The 23,825-nt window shown below is 41.1% G+C and overlaps 1 protein-coding gene across 2 annotated transcripts in view; it reads left to right on the top strand.

Moving 5' to 3' along the window:
* The window catches only part of epas1b (endothelial PAS domain protein 1b), an 82,421-nt gene that overhangs the window by 37,260 nt on the left and 21,336 nt on the right, over nucleotides 1-23,825 (top strand). For both annotated transcript variants that reach the window (XM_055227437.1, XM_033979469.2), the window contains exons 2-6: nucleotides 7,513-7,721; nucleotides 16,035-16,171; nucleotides 19,888-19,975; nucleotides 21,812-21,930; nucleotides 22,852-23,054. In XM_055227437.1, the coding sequence (XP_055083412.1) occupies nucleotides 7,513-7,721; nucleotides 16,035-16,171; nucleotides 19,888-19,975; nucleotides 21,812-21,930; nucleotides 22,852-23,054 (756 nt within the window). The remainder of the gene's footprint in view (nucleotides 1-7,512; nucleotides 7,722-16,034; nucleotides 16,172-19,887; nucleotides 19,976-21,811; nucleotides 21,931-22,851; nucleotides 23,055-23,825) is intronic.

The following is a 23,825-nucleotide window of genomic DNA, read 5'->3' as shown; positions in this document are numbered from 1 at the left end:
TTTTCCCATATCTGCCAGTATTGAAATCGGTATCAAGTATCAAGACTTTTCCTTATCAAAATCATGACAGCTTTATTATATTGTACTTTATCTATACCAGTAAAACACTTACATGGACATGGACAATGTTTTGGAATGAAGCAAACACAAAGGATAAACAAAAAAAAGGGAACAATCCAGTGCCTTTACAGGTGAACATTGAAACTGATGCCACTAAACCTGAAATGGACAGACTGGAAATAAGCTCAAAGCCTTACAAAAAACTAAGCAAAGAAAGCAGGTAGCAATGACAATCACCGCAAATACAAACAAAACATATGAGTTTACCTACAAAACACTTAAAACTCCTATATTACAGAATGGACTTTTGTGAGCTTTAATCCATGTTATAATGCTGTTATCTTCTCAAAAACGTACCTGGAGCTGTGTTTTGTTTCATTCTCACGTGTTTGATTAACCCTTAATTATTAGTCTGTCTACATCTCCAAAGCTCAAAATGCTCTGTTCCACCTTGTCTTACCAATACCTTTGGCCAAACGCACACATGCATGGGTCCAGCAACCAACCTGATCACCCACAGAAACTGGCATCTCCCGGGCACAAAACCAACCTTCTCTTTAAACAGTTTTGGTCTGTGGTACAGCGGCGAAACCCCAAGGTACCACCCGGTAAATAATTATAAAGTTTTTGTCATTGGCCACAAACCAGGATGACTCTAGAGCTATGCTAGTTGTTGTCAGCTGTGGTGTGACGCTCAGACTCTGCTCTGATTTCTTAAAAGTTGTGAAAAGTGCCCAAGAACCCATTGTAGTGAATAATTATGATTTTCAAAATGCTTGAGTAAACTTGGAAATAAGTTTGGATCTCTACAAATGGTTTAACATGAACTGTTGGTATGGTAAATCAGATACAGGGTCTTTAATTGCAGATGAACTGTTCTCCTGTCTCTGGGTCCACTCTGTGGTCCTCCTCATACTGTGAGACAGAATCTGAATGTGTTACGGAGCTGTTGATCCTGGCTGTGGCCGGACTCTTGGACTCACTCCTCTCAAATGCTTGGGGTCAGGCTCATTTTCTTTGGCCTCCCTTTGGACTTACTTTTCCTTAAGTGGTGCTGATGGAGCGTTGCAGTGGGCAGGTTGGTGATGAAGTGGTCACAACTGTGGGCCAGGTTCTGTAAAGATTCTACACTTTCCTCACAATCCACTGTTCTAGACCATATAAACAATATATAGTAAATAAAAAAGACTTTCAATCCTGTTAAGTACATTTCTTACACAGCCGTGTCACTGGCCACATATGTAATATTGAGCTTTTTTTTTTTTTTTTTTTTTACTTTTAACCATTTTCTAACATTGTTCCACTCTGAATTACTAAATCCAAACCCAAAGGGAGGGTTGTAGAATGAAACCTTTTTCCAGAAGTTGCTGTGGGTGCCGCCATTGTCATTCAGGTTGTATTATTTTGCAATTTTGCATGGGGCTGCTGATCTTGACAGTGAATACATTCTACAGGGACTACAGAGCCGTTTTAAAGCCTCCAGAGAATTGCTGCAGTGTTGACTTGTTGGTCACATGAACATGGAACATTTTACACAAATTAAACTACTTTATATCAGATTTTAGCAGCAAAACTTCTCCATTGAAATTAATGGGATTCCCGCTTAACTGGAAAGTGCAGTTTAGTCATATTTATGGCAAAAGGTGGTGGAGCCAATTGAGGTCAATAGTTTACTAGGTAACATCATTATGGGTTATGTCCCTATTGTGCGTCTCACCTTCAGTACCAGATTAGCATTTGATTGGCTTGTTGTGGTCTTTGTCTACAGACTGAGAATGCTTCTCTAAACAGATGGTATATATCAGAGTTCACCATTCCTGCTCAGAGAAAGATACTGCTTCTTCACAAAAATTGCTTCTTTTCCTTCTCTTGCAAAATAAATTTTCTCTACTTAAAATCTACACCTCGCTGACTTCAAATTAATGATTTATGATTTAAGATGAAGGTGGATGGCTGATGGCATCCGTCTTCTGTGTTGATATAGTCTCTTGTAGTAGTTGCTTAGTTTCCCTGATGTATTGCTCATTAGGATTGTGACGATATACGATCATATCGCTGTTCACAATGAAAAAGGTCCGTAATTGTTTGGGGCATTTTTTAATAATTGTGATCATCGCACACAATTATAATCACCTTTACGGCACCAGACTGGATGATTTCCGGTTTCAATAGAATGTTTAGATGTTTGTTCTGGTGTTTGTCCACAAGGGGCCCCTCTATCATAGCAATGAAACTTGTTAGTTTTTGTGCCTATTCTGAATTGGGGATGGTTCTTCATCACCGTCAGTCACGTCATGGCTCGTGGGCAGGCAGCAGATCTGGATCCCAGTGATGCCCACATTTATATCCACATTTTGCACAGCTGATTGCACAGTTTGCTAGCAGCGGCATATGGTTTTACCACAACCATGAATTCATCTGAATACCCATAACCTCCTAGAACCTGGTGTCCACATATGTGGACAACACATTTTGGGTTGTCTAGGCCACAATACATTTTTTTTATACAATGTCTTGGTGTCCACAAATGAGAACATCATACTGTCTTGGTTTAATAATTATCATGATAATATTGTTAATCGCAATCATTTTGGTCACAATAATCATGAGTCTATATTTTAATATCGTCCCATCCCTGCTGCTCATTACCGCCTTCTGTACCACTGTGAACTGAATACACTACATTACTCTGTTTTGTGTTTGTGTGTCACTGTTTTAGGGTATTTTTTGCATTGACGTCTTGTCCTTGGAATGAACCAGTCTTAGGATGTTCACTGGTTTAAAATACAGATGAATGTTGTGTTGTCTGAAGATCCTTGTAGTTTTTCAGACACACAAGGGATAGACACCCCATTCCTCCTGGCTTCTGTTTCCTTTTTGTCCTGCTTTTTGGCTCTTTTGAGAGTCTGTTGAGAGCCCATGTGGGATATCTATGGGCTGCGAGTTCGTTTCAGTTTCTAATTTCCTAGGATTGTCACATCACAGATAAAAATCCAAATGTCTCCTGCTCTGTTTTAAGTTCACAAATCAGCAGCATATTCATTTTAGGTTTTAGAGCTAGAGCTAGTGTCAGTGTTAAACGACCCAAGTCATTTTCATTCTACTTCCCAGACCCTGCCAGTGTCGGTGTCATTGGCTCTGAAGAAAACTTGAAAAATAATACTAGAAGGCTGATGAGTTGTATTGTGGCCAAGTGTGAAGACTTGGGATAATGGTTCCACCTCTGATCCAAGAACATGGTTCTGGACTGGAAAAGGGTGGCCTGGCCCAATCAGGAGACTCCAGATACTTTGGGTTTGTGTTTATAATAAGGACAAAATGGAGGGTGAGATTAGCACATGGTAAAAGAAGGAAAATGCAAACTCTTCTACCCCTCCACTTTAAGACAACAGTGCTTCTCCAGGTGAGCCCACATGCTGCCCTCAGAACCTGGGTCATGAGTCATGTCTGTGCACATGATGTTGACTAATGTGGACCACAGCAGGTCAGTTCAGGCTGGAGAGCACAGGCTCATTAGGGAAGCACATGCCCATTGTGTAGAAAGGATATTTGCTTCCTATGCAGTTCATATCAGAGCAGGAACGTTTGACATGTTAAAAATAATTGGTTACTCTTTATCACAACTGTTGGTGCAGAGCAGGGCTGAGCGATGTGGCTGTAAAAATGGAATCGTGATCTCATCCCTGTGACAATTAACTGATTAAGTAACTGAAGCTAGACATGCATAACAATGAAAAGTGATACAAGTGACATGACACTGAAAAGAAATGAGTTTGGTTGGGTTCTTGCAGTCTCAAGGCTTGGCCCTCCACCTCCCTCTCTGCTCCCAGTCCCAGAGGCAGTTACATCCACATCAAAGTCTGCATAGTATCTCTGAATACAGAACATATGTTGTATTGTGTCTGTGGTCTGTTAGGTTTAAGTGTTTAACCTGCCTTCAGGAGCTCTGGGCATAGGCCACCCAGGTGGTCACCTAGAGCGCCATCTGGTGGAGAAGGTGCCACATTGCAACCATAAACTATAAAATACATTTTAAAATAAATAAGTTGAAATACAATTGTTCCATATGCTTTAATTTCTTTAACTGATCTTTTCTCTCTAAAAGCATTAAAAAATAAATAAAATAAGAAAAATCTTGTTCGGCCAGGTGATGGGTGCCAGACGCTGCCCCGTTTGCCGTGCTTAGTGACATATAATGCATCTGAATGAGCATAATCATTAAGAGCATACAGCGCAGAATCAAAGACTCTAGAAACACTTTGAAATTAACTACTTATAAAAATGGATTGGTTGATGTAATTTACAGCACATTACAGGAAATTACTTTTTATAATTTTGTTCAAAAACAAATCCAGAGGGCCCCCAGCTCCCTGCTTTAAAACTACCCGCTACAAAATCAGTTCAGAATTTGATTCAGGGTGCCTAATTCATGAACTAATGCCTATAAAAGTTTTGGCAAGAAAACCCAATTTTTAGATCTACCATCAGAAATCTAGCCCATGGCCCCAAAAGAACTTGGGTCGACCCTGTCTGCCTCAGATGAAATGTAGCAATTGTGCTAATTTTTTCATACTTGTCTTAAAGCTGCTCACTGACAAATCACAATCAGAGGGGCCATGATTAGATAGAAGTCAGATGATCTTGTTTTTAAAGCTCCAAAACTATGATAATAATCTGCTTTTGAATGCTCGTGTAACTGCTTTGAACTGTTAGAGGCAGTACATGACTTTAGTTAGTGTGAAGTACTTGAATCATGATAAAATCAATACTGTGATCTTGACTCTAGAAATTCGCCTTTTTTGGTTTGTTTTTTTCCACATATATTTGAATGTGTTTCAAAAAGATGTTGGAGAGGTTATCATTTTATTTCAAAGGACACTTCAATCAGGTTTTATCGCCCTCTGCTGGACATCAGTGAGTATACGAGCATGTTAAACAGTCACTATAGCAGCACAGCTATTATCAACATCCTAACACAGATGTTTTGTAGTGACACATGGATCAGAGTGAGGTCTGTAGTGTCTGTAGAGCTGTCAGCACTTGTTTTTTTTCTTTTGTTAGAAGCTAGTGTAAATCCTGCTCTGTACATTATGGGCTTGCCAAAAGAATCGAAAATCAGATACTAGAAACTAGATACTCATTTGAGCAGGTATCGATACAAAAAAGCTGCATTCATAGAACAGAAATGAATCTTTCCTGAAGAGCTTCAGAATGATTTTGTGCTGTATCAGACCAAGTAGACTAGTATACAACCATGGACCACTATGGAACCTACCTGGACGACTGAGGATTACACAGAAAGTGTTAAAAAGAAAGTACTATTATTTATTTTTTGTTTACTTTTTTACATAGTTTTCTGTAGACGTTTGGAAGGCTGCCAAAATACATGGCAGATTTCCATGGTAATGGTTGTTATTCGACATTCATTCCTGAGCTCAATTACTAATTTTGTACTTAAAGGAACAGTATGTAACTTTCTGGAGGTGGTGGAGGTCACCTGCGTGATTTCATGGGAGTACAACGTTAAAACCATACTTCGGAACATTCTCCCTGAAGATAGATGAGTTTATGCCATACTGTGCAATATTATAGCCAAAAGAACAACATTTACATGGAAAAAGCAGGCCAAGTAAAGTAACTAAGTAAGAGTCAAGTGCAAAAAACACAACCAAAATTAAACCATATATTTTACTTTCATTTTTGGCCAAAAAGTTCCATACTGTGGCTTTAATATTCCTTTCACATCCACAGTAGCTTGCCTTAATATTCTGCCAAAGTTCATCTGAGGTGAACTAATGGGCCCCAGCGGTCATTACACTGTTGTTATGAAGGTGGTTTAAAAGCCAGAGGACCGCAGGGCAGAGCTGGTTGAATGTTCAGATCTGAGCTGATTTGAGCCTTACCTTGGGCTGTGGTCGATCTGAGGAGGCTTTGTGCTCTCTCTGATCATCTCCTCTGGACATAAGAGCACATTTATGACCCATTACACATTGGGTTACACGCTCAGACACAAGACATGGCTGTCCTCAGAAGACTGCACACTCAGTCCACCCATCAGTGCTACTTCAAAACAGCATGTGGTACTTAATAAGATTATCAAGATTATTCTTACATCTCCACTGGTCCTGTTCACACGGGTAGCAGAGTGGAGTGATGTTTTTTTCATTTCCATAAAGAGAGGGTATTATGCAAAATCAACTTTTTGGAGATTTTTACAATGTTATAACATTGTTGCCTCATCAAAACCTGCCTGAAGAGGTTGTAGATGTCATCCATACATGTTCTTCCTGGCCCTTTTCAAACCCTTCTTATGGTTAACAGCCTGTGCAAAGCTCCACCCACAAGTCTACATCGCCCATGTTCCCACACCGCAATTTTCCATAAGTATACAAAAGCAGGATACAAAACAGAACCCTACAACTTGACAAATCTGATGTGATGTGCAGTAGTTTCATTAATGGAATGCGGCTGATTGTAATGTGATAGCGCTCTGAAGAGGGGGGGGTGATTTAGCATGGGGAGCAAAGGGAGGTGGGACTCAGAGCGGCAAAAGCAAAACTATGGTATTTTCAAAACAATAAAAGGTAACATGGTGACCTAAATACAATGTTACAATTAATACCAAATTTTGTCAGAAGTTATGTCAGCCAATGCACAAAGGAAAGGATTCAGTTCTACAGTGGCATTTAGATTTTTGGTTAAGGAGGGCTTCCTGAAGTAGGTGGGAGTGGATAAGCTCACAGGTGAAATCAAGAAGTTTCAGTTCTAAGAGAAACAACAGAGCTGCAACAAAGATGAAATAATAATGCATATATGTGAATTAAAATAAAACCCCACATATGTTGTTTCTGTCGACGGTCTTATATAACATGGAAAGAAGTGAGCAAAACAAACTCTGACTCCTTTCCCCACCTTCTGAAGCCATATTAGTGCCACCTGCAGTCTGACTTCTTCAGAATTGTATCCCAGGTATGTGAAAGTAGGCACACCCCCTTCAATTTACAGTCTGGTGGGCACGTTTTTGGAACGTTTTCCACGTTTCTCTATGGCCTCCCTTATCCAATTATGGAGCTTGTTGCTGTCTCTGACCTATGATGTTAGTGTTCCAATTCATGAGATGGTTTCCCTCTTGCAGTGGTCTGAAATTGTGCACTTAATTGTTCTTGGTGGGCTTGTCGCTTAGAGGCTCCAATTCACTTTACATTAGAAAACTGTAGCTCTTCTCTTTGTAACGGCTGCAGTAAGCCTCTCCATTTTGCTCTTAAAGTGTTCGTATTCACCTACTCTACATGATCCTGATATTTTTAATTCACTATTTTATAAATCAAGATATGAATATTAATAACAGAAATCAAACAACCATCAAACCTTCTTTCCGTGAGGTTGCCCTCGCTAGCGTTAGCAACAGGTTTCCTTGACAGCGTTGCTAAGCTTAGCGTTTGTGTTTTGCAGGAGCAGCTCGGAGCGGCGTAAGGAGAAGTCTCGAGATGCAGCGCGCTGCAGACGGAGCAAAGAGACAGAGGTGTTCTACGAGCTGGCCCATCAACTGCCCCTCCCCCACACAGTCTCCGCCCACCTGGACAAGGCCTCCATCATGAGACTGGCCATCAGCTTCCTGCGCACACGCAAGCTGCTGGCCTCCGCCGCCAGCACACATACAGGTACTGGCTGTTTTTACAAACCCTTTAAAGAGCAATATGTAACTTTTCTGGTGGAAGTTCTGGCCCCTCTTTTTTCTGTGGACCTGTTATTGCTTTGCCTGGGATGTTACACAGTATGGCGTTACATTTTTTATATATTCATAGACACAAGCAAATGACACCACCACCAAGTTACTGGCCTGTTCATATACTGAGAATGAAACATGTGTATGTGTCCTCTATGTGCAGATTAAGGCTCTGTACACACAGGCACTGTTCCCTCTAAGCTGCGCGCGTGCACAATTGCGCACTGCTGACACGGTCTCCGCGCACAGAAAATCTGTGCTGCGCACAAAAAAATCGAACCGGAATTGAAAATAAAAGCAATTCATTCTGCGCTATTTTTCAATGTGAGTCAGTGAATGTGACCGGGGACGAGCTGCTCCAGCCAATTATGTGATTCACATACGTATTTGCGCAGCTTATCAACGCCATTGACAGGCTCCTCATGAGCCGCTACCAGAGTTTTAGCCGATGTGGCCGATGTGGAGTGAAAACTCGCTAATGATGCTAAGTGTTTAACCCCTTAACGTTCTGACGGCCCGCCCTCGGGCGCACTGTTACGCACTGTTTTGTAGCAGTTTTGCGTTTTAAACATGACGAACCGGACAAAACAAAGGAAGTACGCGACCAAGGACACTGTGGATGTTTGTACAAGTTCAACTAGAGGCATCTCGGACCCGGAGCGGTTCGTGGAACCGAGTGAAGATCTCATGGTGGACTCAGGAGCAGAGGACCTTATGATTTGATTGACTGGATGCTGTTCCTGATCGGTAAGTGTGGTTTATTCTGCTATTGACTTAATTGTGGGTCAAATATATCATGCGTAATCATTAGCCACTGAGCCACTGTAGCAGAATGACTGTCACACTGTACAATAATGTGCAGTTTGTTCTTAGTTTCCAGTGTGTGTTTGTTTACATTTTGAAGTGTGTGGTTTGTAAATATATATTTATTGTGACCCATACCACTTGTTTTGAATATATTTTATATACAAATACACATTATATATTGTGTTTTGATATGATATGTAAATGTACAGTAATAGAGCAGCTGTGCAGATACAGATTCCTCTGTGTGTTTTGGTCATTGACTGTCACTAGTTTATGAGTTGTAAAAATCAAATGATCGTGTCATATACTGAAAAAGAGTTACCGGACTGTCTCCCAGACACAGTAGGACAATCTCACTCAGTGCACAGCAAAAACTTCACACAATGGCTTATACTCATAATGCAAGTCAGAGATTTACCATAAAAATGTTAAGTGTGTTTTCAACATTGGAGTTTACAGTTGTCTTGGTTTGGTTGGAAGTTCATGTTTTGCCATAGTTAAAATTTAATATTTATACTTCCAATAGCATTAACATACTACACAGGTCATGGGCAAGATTTTTGTCATTTTCATTCTATAAGTGGTCTAAAGCACTTCATTAAAAGTCTTATAACAGGAATGTAAATGCAGTAATTTGATTCTTTTAATAAACCATTTAACTTGGATGGATGCGATGAAGCATGACCACAGTGCACAGGTCTGATGTTGCTCACAGTGGTCCATGGGACCACTCAGGGAGTTTGTGTTTGCTCAGACTCAGAAAATTAGAGGGAACATTGCACACAGGGTCAGATGTGACCACATGCAGGATTATCTAAATGTTCTTGTTAGTACTATCTATTATTTCATTACCTCCAGTACTGTATTGCCTGATGATTACTGCTCATTCTCCTCTTCATTTGAATGACTTAGCTGACTCTTTAACACCTGCCGCGCCTGTCTGTCTGTGTATATGCACAAGTCTGTGTGCGTCTGTGTGTACATGTACGCACCTGCCACTATATACATACATGCATACAGGTCCATATGTAGCACAGAGGACAGACACAGCTCTAAAGGTCAAACAGCCTCATCACAGAACACACAGCAATAGTAGCAGTTGGTAGAATATCAGTCCACTGATCCGAAGGTTGGCGGTTCAAATCCAGCTCTCATCATAAGCATCTTTGTTTGAGCGGTGAGATCCACTGACCTACAGGTTGGTGCTCCTACAGATGAAGGCTGTTGTTGTCTCACTGGTGTGTGAATGGGTGAGTGGCTCCTTGATGTAAAGTGCTTTGAGTCCGTAGAAGATAGAAAAGCCCTATATATGCAATCATTTTACAATAGCAGCAGTTGCAGAGACATTAATAATAGACAAACCAGGCGCCTTCTTTCCCAAGGTCGCTCCCATTAGTGTTAGCAACAGTTTTGATTGACAGTGTCGCTAAGTTCCCGCTCCCTGCTAAACCAGCGGTGCGGGTCGGAAGGGACGTTACCTTCAACATCTTGGCTCCAGATTGCTCCTTGGTTGCTATGATACTCATGGTCGGAACTCAGTTCCAAATTACCTCCTGTAACCTCTAGCCTCGATGAGCTTCATTTGATTGGAGTTGAATGCTATGGGTGACGTCACACTCACTTAGTCACTTCTTTATACAGACTATGGTTTAAGTATAGTTTCGTTAGGGCTGTAGTTAGATTTACTTACTGTCTCGTGCACATAGCCATCAATGACTAACCCATGACGCAGACCACCTCCTGCAGACTGGAGGATTTAAATTTAGACCGCAGCCTATTGTTCTCAAATTCCTGTGTCTTTAGCCAACAGATTGAGAATCCATTTGAACCAGATAAATGAGCGCTGCAGAAAATAGTTCATTAGACTCTGGTGCTCAGGCTCCAGCAGGTGGCGACGTCATGGGAAAGATAGCATGCCAGATTTGTTTGAAAAAATACCTCCATCTTGAAGCGCAGCGAGATGAATCACAATCGAATTGAAACTGCAAGTACCATAATTTCCTCTTCAAACAAAATGTCTTATTCTGCATAAAAACTGCTAACCCTAAAGTTTAAATCTGTACAAACATGATCTGAAATATCCCTGTGTGTCAGATGCCCTCTCTGTGTGTCCATGAGGCCTTATTCTGCATAAAGAACGTCCAACCCTGTAGTTTAGATCTGTCCAAAATGTTCTGAAATGGAATTCTTGTATTAGTTTGTCAGTTCAGATTTCAGTCTTTTCATCACTTCTTCTGGACACGTTTAAAATGTGAACTTTGACCAAAATTCTATCATGTAGCAGCTGTATTTGATATGTGGTTCTGGGCAGAGTTTGTATGTTTAGTCTTTAAACGGCTATGTTTAAAAGTTAGTATTGTGTATGTCCAGGAAATTCATATTAAAAAGACTCTATTTATTTTAATAAGACAAAAAAGATTAATAATTATTATAACTTTTTTTTTATTGTTGTAGTTGTTATACGGCCCAGTGCTACTTCCTGGTTGAATCTACACACACTAAATCATCTTCAAATGCTTTCTGCTGTATCAGGTGGTGTCCCCCTTCACGTTCTGGACTCGGCTACCATTTTGATTTATAAGAAAAGGAAAAGTGCGCTGGCAGTTCTGGGTCTATATTTGTCTTCTGACCGAGAGTTTGTCCAAGCACTTGTAGACAGGAAACTTTGGGACAACCACAATCTGCAGATCAGAGTACACAAACATCCATCTGAACCTTATGTAACCAGCGCTGGCTCCAGACACAGTGAAGCGGCTTTGTCTCAGCTCGCAGCGTTTCCTCAATCAAATCCTCATGATCTGTGGGACTTTTATTAGACAGAAATATTGTTACTACATTATCATAACACTTCATAAATCATAACAAGTTTTATTTTAGTTTGGAATGCGTAAGGTGAGTGAGGGATAACTTTGAACCCCTGCAAAATGAACTACTTCTGTTTTCAAGACACTAAAAATAAGCTACAACACCTTTAATTACTAGTATTACTCTATTTTCTGATCTGTTTCCTCATCACAAACAGACCTGGAGTTGTGTTTTGTTTCATTCACACATGTTTAACACACAAAGTTCTTCTCTAAAACTGAAAACTCTGTTCCACCTTGTGATGTCACGTGGTAATACAGGAAGTGCTCCACTGTGTTTGAACTGCACACATCTTCACTAGATTCATTTGGATGATTTCAGTCCTGGAATTGCCCATCTCTACTGAACTGAAGGTTAAAGGAGCTGTTAACCTGAAAACTACCACTTCGTGACATCACAAGGTGGAACAGAGCACTTTGAGGAGAGAGAGGAAGAAGAGTGAGGAGAGAGAGAGGAAAAGGAGTGGAGAGACAGTGAGGAAAAAGAGTGAGGAGAGATTGAGGAAAGAGTGAGGAAGAGGAGAGCGAGGAGGAGGAGAGACAGTGAAGATGACCCGGATACTGTTTTTTATCGCCCGTCCTGATTGTTCCATGAGGGAGAGACATCAAGAGGAAGCACCCAGCTGCATTCGCCGCTCGCTCTAGCCATAACAGCCGACCACCATGGCGCCGAGCGTACCAGCACGTGCACACTCCCGGCCGCGCTCACGTGCACGCCCACACACACTCACTATGGAAGCGCGTCTCTCAGGTACGGCCACAGCACCAGCCTGTACCACGAGTCAGGCTATTGTTGGTTGAATATTTGGATTAAAATTTGTATTTTTGATATTTTTCCTCTCATTTTTAGATAGTAGACTTTATACTTTTTGAACCTTGGTGCTTCCTGGAACAGAGATACAATCATGTTTGTGTGAAGTGCAGAACATTCAGGGAGCAGAAGCAGATTGACGATGATAAATGAGAGGATAACGGCCCCATTTGAGCTGTAAACATTTTAACCAGAGTTTTTGTTTTATTTTTATTTTTTATTTTGAATATTTATTTTGAATATACTGTAAAAAATAAAAGTCATTGCGCTGCCTTCTCTTGTACTACTCCGCTATCATAAATCCCCATGAGAAACATAATTTGCTTGTATATCCCAGCCGCCTCCTGGTTGGTGGGCCGACACTTAAACCACTAAGCCACAGTCACCACTGAACAAAACCTTCAATTTTAAGCCGTTATGTGATTCAAGTTGAACATTATATCACATTTTAAAATGCACTCTTACATAGGCCTGTCATGATAACGCATTTTGAAGCTTGATATATCTCTACAGAGAGATACAGCGATAAACGACAATATTGAAACTACTTTATGCCACGGACACAACAACATTAATGCAAGATAATCATCTGAACAGACCAAACCTGGACCAAAATGGGACAGTATTATCTAAAATCAAAACCTCAATAATTACCCTGCAGTTAAAGCTACATGTTTGTGTCGTTTTTTACTAGATTTTGTGCAGAATTTCATGTTGTGTCCTAAGTAGAGTAGTAGTTTCTCGAGTAGTAGTTTCCTCAAAAGTAATCTCTGTTTTTACTTACAACTACTTCTACTTGAGTAATATTGTTTTGAAGTAACGGTACTCTTACTTCAGTACAATTTTTAGCTACTCCACCCACCCCTCTTGTCCAAAAGTAAATGTTGAAACAGAATAACACTCTGAAGAATAGCTGTTAGATAAAGTTCCAAAATTGTTCTCGTCCAAGTCCGACAAAACAAATGCATTTTCAAAGCGCTGGCTGCGGAGTCCATTCTTCTGAAAGCGGGCCGATTATGTAAGCTTGGAACAACAGAGCAACCAGTACAACCCTGTCCACATGTCGGCTAATCACACTCAAGTATGTGGGCCAAAGGTGGTGTTAGCTCTGGACCAGGACCCGTTCTCCACCCGGGTCCATGAGAAACCCCGAACTCCCTCAAGGGCCCGACGGATGAGCTCATGTTGGCCCCAGATTTACAAAATACTTGGATACCTGTTGTAAATGTAAGTGATAGTTTTACAACAATCAAGTAGCAGTATGCTGGCACAATCTCATATTGTCTCGTTCTCACGTGTCTCGTCTCGTGAAAATTGTGTGTCTATTGTCATCAGTGCAAATGAGGCGTACAGTTTGACATCACATAAGCATAGAAAGAATAAAATAACTTCATCTGTGGCTGTCTTTGGTGTTTTAGGGAATAAAGGCAGATCCACAAAGACGTAAATACGACAACCAACTTTAGTGTTATGTTGTTTGTTTAACTACTGATTTTGCCCCCTGATTTTATTTCTTTGTTTTTTACCCCTGACTTTGGCCCCTGGTTTTGATCCGTGGCCTTGACCCCTGGTTTTAACCCCTGCTTTTGACCCCTGCTTTTGGCCCTTGATTTTGACCCCTGGTTTTTACCCATGATTTTGACCCCTGGTTTTGGCCCTTGGTTTTGACCCCTGCTTTTGGCCCATGGCTCTACTACAGTCTAAACTCCTGTGTGGGGCCACTCTGGGCTCTCTCCAGGAGTCTTGGGAACTCTTATCTGAGGGAAGCACGCTGGGAGCAGACTTCCCCTCCGCCCTACAGCACCACCACAGCTTTGTTCACACACTCACAACTATCACCCCCCAAATCTGAAAATGCTCTCACCACACTCATATTTGGATTTCTACTTCTGAACAAACTAAAATATTAAAACAACAAGAAAATGAAAAACATAATGCCTTCTGCTATTAAAGGTCATATATTACGTAAAACTGACTCCTGTGAGCTGGAGTTGTGTTTTGTTTCATTCACACACATTTGAGTAACCCTTTATTATTAGTCTGTCTATGTCTCCATAGCTCAAAATGTTCTGTTCCACCTTGTGATGTCATTAAGTGGTAGTTTTTAAGTTAACAGCTTTTACCTTTAGTTCAGTAGAGTTGTAGACCATTCAAGGACTGAAATGATCCAAATGATTCTAGTGAAGGTATATGGAGTTTGAAAACACATTGGAGCACTTCCTGTATTACCACATGACATCACAAGGTGGACCAGAGTGTTTTGCGCTTTGGAGATGTAGACAGACATGTGTGAATAAAACAAGACACAACTCCAGGTATGTTCTTGAGGAGGTAACATCATTATAACATAGATCGGAATATTTAAACGTCCCTGTGTCTCCATTATGGCTGAACTCACAGGGCCCTTCACAGCTAGATATGATCATTAATATTATTGATTTTCTGCCATATATCACTATTTTTACAAGTCTCATTCTCAGTATTTGGACAGGCCTCATGTGAAAGCTCAGAACCTCCCGAATTCACTCCCTGAGCTGCAGAGGCTGCACTAGCACTGAGTCATGATTGGCTTAAGGTGCTGGAGTTTAGGTAGTGACCATTTGGATCAGTGAGAGGTCATGTGAGGCTCATTCTGGTTTTGATTGGATAATCGTCTTGGGAAACAATGTTTTTGTTATTAGAATAAATAAGTATCACAGTTGTTATCAGTAAAAGCTGTATTTGATTTGAACATTTTTACCTCATATCTGGGGATAGAGATAGGTCATGTTTATGGAATTTAAAACAAAAAACTCAGATGCCCTCCCTGCGTTTCAAACATATTCTGAAATGCCTGGGATTCTAGGATTAATTGAGCCGTTCATATTTAAATCTCCATGGGGTTTTTAAAATGTCCACTGTGAACTGAATCATGACTTCCAAAAATAATCCCAAAAGCTCATTTCAATATGTGATGTGTTAGTTCAGCAGGAAGAAGCAGCGCTGGTTTATTTTGGCCATAACCCAAAAGGCCATGAGAAACAAGCGAGAGAGGAACACAGCTAGATCTGGTATGGGAGGTAGCTTCTGGCCACAACACTTTGCGAACTGGAACCATCCCCCTGAATGTTTTGTCATTCTATTTCTATTCAATTTATTTATTTTTTGGCCAAAATCACTGCAGGCACTTCACAGGCCTTCATGAAATTGTTCATTTAAAGGACCTGATCACAAACAGACCTGGAGTTGTAAGTTTGTTTCATTCACACATGTTTAACTCACAAAACCTGCATATTTAGGCTGTGATTTTCTCTGAAAACACGCCACCTTGTGATGTCATGTGGTAATACAGGAAGTGCTCCACTGTGTTTTTAAACTCCATACACCTTCACTAGAATCATTTAGATCATTTTAGCTATGGAATTGCCGATCTCTACTGAACTAAAGGTAAAAGGAGCCGTTAACTTGAAAACTACCACTTCATGACATCACAAGGTGGAACAGAGCATTTTGAGCTTTGGCGTTTTAGACAGACTAATAATAAAGAGTTACTCAGACATGGGGGAATGAAACAAAACACAACTCCAGGTATGCTTCTGAGGGGTAATGGCATTATAACATGGCTTAAATCTCACAAGAGTCACCAGTGTAATACAGGCCCTTCAAAGACTAAATGAGTGCATACTTGCTTTTCCATACGTTTGCATTTTCCACTGGTCCAGCCTGCGTGAGCCTACGGAAACATAGAAGCATTCATATGTAACTGGTGTTTACTGTGTCCACTCAGGCCACAGCAGCACAGACGATGGACAGATGGACAGCCTGTACCTCAAGTCTCTGGAGGGCTTCATCACCGTGGTAACGTCCGACGGAGACATGATCTTCCTCTCCGAGAACATCAACAAGTTCATGGGCCTCACACAGGTGAGTGTACGTACAGTCTGTGCACAGGGAGGGTATGCTACAGCGAAAACAGCAATGTACTTACAGAGTAAAAATACAAATATTTAAGTACCTGTTTAAAAATGTACTTTAAGAGTAAAAAGTAAAAGTATTTCACACAAGTGTTGTCAAATGTAGTAATATTGATTTAAAAATTATACATATTTTGGTCAACAGCAACAATACAAATCTATTTTAACTTTTCTTGTGAATTTTGTGTATTTTTGTTTGCTCAAAGCTGAAGGTTGAACTCAAACATTTTAGGATGTTACCACAAGCATGGTGAAAATAACCTCTCAAATCATATGAAAAGTACTTTTTACTTTTTAGTCCTGTTCAAAAATGTAGTGGAGTATTCAGTGTAAAATGTACTTCAGTAAAGTACAGATACCTAAACTTCTACTTAAGTACTGTGCTTTACTAGTTGTACTTTGTTACATTCCACCACTGGTCATATGAGCCATAAAGAGTCCTGTTTAAAATGGTTCCAGTCACAAGGCCATGTTCAGAAAATGGCCAAAGTCATTTTGAAGTCATTCTGTGGCTTTTGTTACACAGAGAACTGGCTCAAATGTGTAATTTCTCTTCTGTTATTGTTATCTCTCTGTGTGAAAACATTATCACAGATTGTACAGTTCTCGGTGCAGTTTTTTGTGTTTTTTTTAAAATATGAAAAAATGACATGGCCATTATTTTAGGAGGGCTGTTATTATGCACCATTTGAATATCAAGTACTATCCCTTTTCTTGTCGCCAACCTGTGGGTCGGTAGATCTGACTGCTCAGCCTCAATGATGTTTGTGTCAAGAGTCGGATTTGAACCACCAACCTTCAGATCAGTCGTAATGGTGGGTGTAGCGGACCAAAGAGTGCAGACTTACAGTGTTTATTTTACAGATTGTGAAATAATTAACAAGAGTTCATTAACCCAGCAAGGAACTGGGAGCGGGGTGTGAGCCAGAGTCCGGGACGAAACAAGGAGGAGAAGACAAGGAGTAATCTGTACCAGAGCTGGAGCAGGAGGTGAGGAGCTGAGCCAGAAGCCAGGAGCTGGGACGAGCGAGGGAGCAGGGACGTAGACATGCGGACACTCTGGCCACGAACAGGATGAAGCAACGCAGGAACGCAGGAACGCAGGAACGCAGGAACGAAGGAACGACGACGGTCTCGCCCCGAGTGTCTGGTGCCAGCTCCTCTTATGCTCCGCAGCAGGTGGAGGTAATTGCGCTGATGAGCTGCAGGTGCGCGCAGGAGGAGCCAGGAGCTCAGCCCAGCTCCAGCAGGTGAGGGAGGGAAGGAGCAGGACAGGAGGTAAAACATGGAACAGACGGTGCGGATCATGACACTTTCTCTGTATTTTCTATACAGATTGATATCAGTCTGGTCCCCACGTCCTCTGTTGCGTCTCAAACCCGGTCAAACGTGATCATCCAATCAGATTCGAAGGAGTTCATTGGTCACCTAAGATTTACAAATAAAACCAGATGTATGAGTTCAGTGCTTCGCTCGCTGATTCTACAGAAATCCGCCCCTGTTTTTCAGCCCCTTGTGAATTTTTTATTCCTTAAATTTTTCTGATACGGACAGCCCATACTTGTCGTAAAGCGTTTATTCTGGATCCCAAGCAACTGCCCTGTAATACAGTTGGATAGATATTGTTAGTGGGAGATTTTTTTTTTTTTTTTTTCAGTATTCCTAGCCCCTACCATGTGAGTCCTCCATGCCTCTGTCTTTTGCTGCCCCTGAGAAAAGCTCATGTTAATAACCAACACAGGATCTTCAGTTGTTAATGGGTTGTGTTCTCTGCTGTTTTTATAAGGCTGCTTAGAATTCATGTGTGCAGCAAAACAAGCTCTGGACGTGCTAGTGTGCTGTTTACATAAAATTAGACCACATGAACAGCACTGCACCCAAACACGCCAACACAAACACATGTCCCAGCTAACCCCAACAACACACAACGTTTATTTATCAGCGTCATCTATCATCTATTCCCACACGCTTTAAAGGAGCAATCTGGAACTTTTCAGCTGGAATCGCCTTCGAGATAAGAAGGCGGCACCACAAGACCAAGTTACCAGTCAGATCTATGGAGAGGCGACCCCGCTCAAACCAAGAAGAGTCTATTTTTCAAGATATGTCTGAGCAATAAAAACAACACATTAGGCCGATACCAGTATTTGGGGAAAGGCTTGGGCTGATAACTGAAATTAGGCCAACATTTTTTCTCTATTTGGAACGCGGTGGCTAGCACGTTAGCTATGTCCATTTATATATACAGCCTGTGGTACCTGTCCAGTCCTTGTGTCATCATCGTGTTGCTCCGCCTCCTCCTGTAGCAGCAGCAGGAGTGATATAGTTCAGTATCTCCCCCTCTGCCCCCTGCAGTCTGCTCACAGGCACTACACTCTCTTCTCCATTTAACTAAACTTAAACTAAATTAGACGGAGTAAATGTGTCTAAACTGATCATTTAGGAGGAAACAAGTCAATTAACAACACTGTATGAAATGTATCTATAAAGAACTACTTCAAAAGCTGCCAGAATACCTCACCTGCCTGTTAATCATGATACTGGGACATTTAATACCAGATCACATGACTGCATAAGGCCGCACCAGAACTGAGACAGGTAAAAGGCTTTAGATGTGCTGCTTCACAAAAATGGAATACACTCCAAGGAAAAGCAAAACTGGGTACTTTGGTGACACAATCACAATTTAATAATCTGGTAACAAACTTTTATGCACACACCTACTCATGTTGTTTTTATAGGGACTTGTGTACTTGTTTGTTTTTCTGTTTTTATTGTATTTTAAACAGCCCAAGTGCTCTCATTGGGTTTTCCTGTATAAGTAAAAGTAAAGTTTTTTCCTCGGGCTTTTAAAAAACCTTAACTTAGTCCTTACTGGAGCCATTTTTTAGCTGTCTTCCTGCATCTGTGGAGGCGCAGCAGGGCTAACTCTTTCATTACTGGAGCGCAATATCAGCCAACTGGTATCGATGCTTTTGGCCGATACCGGTATTACTCAATTACTCATCAATATATCAGGCACTCCAAAGAAGAACATTCCAGGCAAAGCGATAACATCTCCATGGAGACAGAGGGAGACATACACAATAAAAGTTACACAGTGCACCTTTAGCACAAGTGATATGTAAATACAAAGTGTACAGTTATGAGATTGTCTTAATCGATTTTGTCCCATTTTATAACCTCATCAAAAACATGCCTGAAGAGGTTTACATGTCATCCATATATGTTTGAGTAATTTAGCCAATCTCTTCTCCTATTCAAATCCTTTTCCACCCACAAACCTACATCACCCATGGTCCAACACGACAATTCTCCATAAATATACAAAAACATGATACAAAACTGTACACAGCAACTTGACAAACCTGATGTGATGTGCAGTAGTTTCATCAGTGGGATGCATGTGGATTGTGTCGTGATAGTGCTCTGAAGGGGGAGTAACCTAGCACAGAGAACAAAGGGAGGGGAGAGTCAAAAATGAAAGTGAAACTTATAAAACATTAATATAACGGTATTAACGGTATTATTATTTTTTTTTTTTGTCGATTAAACAATTAAAAGGAAACATGGAGATCTAAATATGTTATGTGTTACAGTTAATACCCCATAGAAGTAAAATACTCCCTCTTTAACATGTTATCTATTGTTTGTGTTCTGTTTAAGGTGGAGCTGACAGGTCACAGTATTTTTGACTTCACTCATCCTTGTGACCATGAGGAAATCCGAGAGAACCTGAGTCTCAAGACAGCTGGTCAGTCCTGCTCCTCAACACACACACATTTACACACACACGGACACACACGCATGCGCACACACGCACAGATACACAGACACATGAACATACACACATATACACACACATACGCACACATGTATGCACACAAACACACAAGATATCTTAAAGATCCTGTATTACACAAAATTAACTTGTGAACTTTAAGCCATATTGTACTGCTGCTCCCTTCTCAAAAATGTACCTGGAGTTGTGTTTTATTTCGTTCACACGTTTGAGTAACCCTGGTCTATTAGTCTGTCTGCATCTCCAAAGCTCAAAATGCTTTGTTTCACATTTTGATTAGTAGTTTTTCAAGTTAACAGCCCCGTTTACCTTTTGTTCTTTAGTTAGTAACACAGTGGAGCACTTCCTGTATTACTACATGACGTCACAAAGTGTTATCTGCTTGGGATAAGAACTCAACCTAAATATGCAGGGTTTGTGTGAATGAAATAAAACACATCTCCAGGTCTGTTTGTGATGAGAAAATAACATTATAACATAGGTGAGAAAATAGCGTAATATGGGCTCTTTAAAGTAGTCTGACCACTGCACAGTATACGGCCTGTAAGTTCAGAGTGATATAGCTGATTCTGGCCTCACTGCATACATTCTCACTCAAAACACTTCTCTAGGATTACATGTCCCTATGTTCCCTGACCTGCTCAGTCTAAAGCAGCACCTGCTCGGACCCATGGGAAAAGGCCCGAGTCCAATGCACATATGAATTACATAAGACCTCAGCTCCTGAAATAACATGGGCAAGAATAACACAGAGGAACAGAGCGAGCCGAGCGCACCGATAAGACCCCAGGCTTCTGCTACACATGTCTGCAGATTTTTATGAACTTATGTAGAGTGTGTGCAGGTGCATCTTATCAGCAGCAGCCAACCACACGGCGCTAACAACATGCTGAAGGAACATTTGTGTAAAGGCCAATATTATGTCAAAATGACCTTTTAATACATTAAAGATCACATATGATGCAATCGTGTGGTGTTAATTTTTTTAAACAGACTTTTGGTCACCTTTGGATAAATATTTCACAATTTCTAACTTAGAACAATGTGTGTGCATTTATAAATTTCACCTCTGTTTCCAATGAAGCACTTAGGCATTGGAGCTCCCTCTGCTGCCAGCAGTGAGAATGAACATTTAGAAAGTAAACTATTCAAATCCTTGTGTTTGTTGTGAACACATTGAACATTATTTAGTTATTTTTCATTCAATATTTTACCGGGTAAGTCAATGGAGAACACCTTTCCCTCTACAATAAGGACCTGGCCAAGAGGCAGCATAAAACAGCACAGATACACTCACAAATACTCACACTTCAGTCATAATGTGAAACTGTAAATGAGAACATGAGACAGTGAAACATTTGGAGATTAAAGATATGAAAGTGTTAAAAGCATATGCTCTGATCCCATAAACTAAGTTATTAAAGTCGACAGAGGTAAAAACCAACTCAATTTTAAAGTCTGCTGTTCGGTGCTTCCAGTCCAGAGAAATGAATGAGGAGAGGTTTGAGTCCAGCGATGGTTTATGGGCTTAAAAACTGCCCAGGAGTTTTATCTATGACCTAACAAAATGACCAAAATGCAAACAGGGTATTTTGTGTGTTCAGAAAAGACATGTTAGGATGAATGGACACTGAACATGTCCAGAGCAGGAACAGGGACTAAGGGACTACTTTATTCTTGCAAAAAAACAATGCATCTGATTGTTTCTTAAAATTTACATTTCATAGTTTTATTTCCTCTTTTTATCTGTCTTATAAATGAAAGAAACATGCGCACTCCTTGTTACAGGCGGTGGATTCTCCAAAAATGGCAAGGAGTTGACCACAGAGAGAGACTTCTTCATGAGGATGAAGTGCACAGTGACCAACAGGGGGCGCACTGTGAACCTCAAGTCAGCCAGCTGGAAGGTAAGAGGCCATGGGTTAAGTGTTGCTGGCTGTGTCACCCAGTTAGACAGTCATTTGAAAACTTAAAGGCCCAATCCAAATTCTCTTTTACGTCTTCCCCTGGGCTTTAGCCTTTCCCTTCCTTCTACAAAATGAGGGCTAAGGGCTAAGACTGAAAACAACGCACTTCGAAATGGGAAGCCCTTGTTTTGTATATTTTTTGTTTTGTATACATTTCCATCACTACATCTCCTCTGTGTTTGTGTCTGTCAGATCAATAGACTGTGTAAAGACTTGAGAGTGATGTCACCCATGGTGTTTGGCTCCAGTCAAATGAAGCTCATCGAGGCTAAGAGTTATAGGGGCAAATTTGAAGCACATTAGGAATTCTGACCGCGAGTATCATAGCAAGAGCCAATCCGGAGCGAAGTGGTTGAAGGTAACGTCCCTTCCCACCTGCACCGCTGGTTTAGCAGGGAGTGGGTACTTAGCAACACTGTCAGTGAAATCTTCCTTGGGGAAAGAAGGCGCCTGATTTGTCTGTTATTAATGTTCTTCTTTTCTTCACAATAGTAAAACAAAAATACCAGAATCATGTAGAGCGGGTTAATATGAACATCTTAAGACCAAAATGACAAGCCTGACAGCAGCAGTTACAGAGAGAGGGGTGACAGTTTCCCAATGTGATGTGAATTGGAGCCAGTCAGAGCCAAAAGTGCACCCGTGCTATGTCCATTTACATGTACAGTCTATGGTCAGATCGCTTCACTCGACAAATTTCCAGAGACATCGGACCTTACAAGGGACAATAGGGTTTTTGATGTCTTTTTTATTTTTCACAGCCGTTGTAATATTGAGCTATTGATTAAAAAATGAATTATCTCAATACTAGCTTGTGAATACGTGTCATATCAGAGTGATATTGTGGTCTCTGGTGTCCAGGTGCTGCACTGCACGGGACAGCTGAAGATGTACAACAGTGCCCCCTCTCGTGCGCTGTGTGCTTTCAAAGAGCCCCCCCTGACCTGTGCTGTCCTCATGTGTGAGCCCATCGCCCACCCCTCCCACATGGACACACCCCTCGACAGCAAGACCTTCATGAGCCGACACAGCATGGATATGAAGTACACCTACTGCGACGACAGGTGAGGGAGGAGGACACATACTAGGGAACACGTAAGGGGACATCCAAGGAAACATATAAGAAAACATACAAAGGAGTATACTAGGGAACATATAAGGGAACGTACAAGGGAACATACAAGGTGACATGCAAGAGAATATCCAAGGAAGCATAAAAGGGAACATACAATGGAGTATACTAGGGGACATACAAGGAAGCATACAAAGAAACATACAAGGAAACATACAAAGGAGTACACGAGGGGACAAGAAGAGAGGCCGGGCCACAGCGCTCTGAGCCTGCTCATGATCAGGGGCTGATTGCACTGTTCTGATCGGAGTTTGACTTGGCAGGCCCTGGTTTCTCTTGGAAGTCGCTGCTTAATTAGGAAAAGAAATAGACTCAAAGTGAAAGTCTGGATTTCCCCTGTTATTCAGTTCACCAGGGCCTAGAGTCTACACTGATGAAGGGGATACACATTGACATCTGAAATCAACGGCCAGATGAAAATCACATGTCTGAATGGCTCTGTGAACATGGCACTGTAGAGTCTGATAAAGAGTGCAGGACTGTGTGTGAGTGAGGGGTTTGGGGTTAGGGGCTAGGAGTTATAGGAGTTAGGGATTAGAGGCTAGGGGCTAGGGGCTAGGGATTAGGGGCTAAAGTGGTCATTCAGACAGAGATGCATAGTTCTGTTTGCAACATTCAGGGACCCATCACCAGAAGTTAACATATTATGCAAAATTGACTTTTTTGGAGCTTTTAACCATGTTATAATGTTTTATTTCCTCAT

This window comes from Periophthalmus magnuspinnatus, chromosome 15 (assembly GCF_009829125.3).
Source record: "Periophthalmus magnuspinnatus isolate fPerMag1 chromosome 15, fPerMag1.2.pri, whole genome shotgun sequence".
NCBI lineage: Eukaryota > Metazoa > Chordata > Actinopteri > Gobiiformes > Gobiidae > Periophthalmus > Periophthalmus magnuspinnatus.
This window is presented reverse-complemented; position numbering and strand designations above follow the sequence as displayed.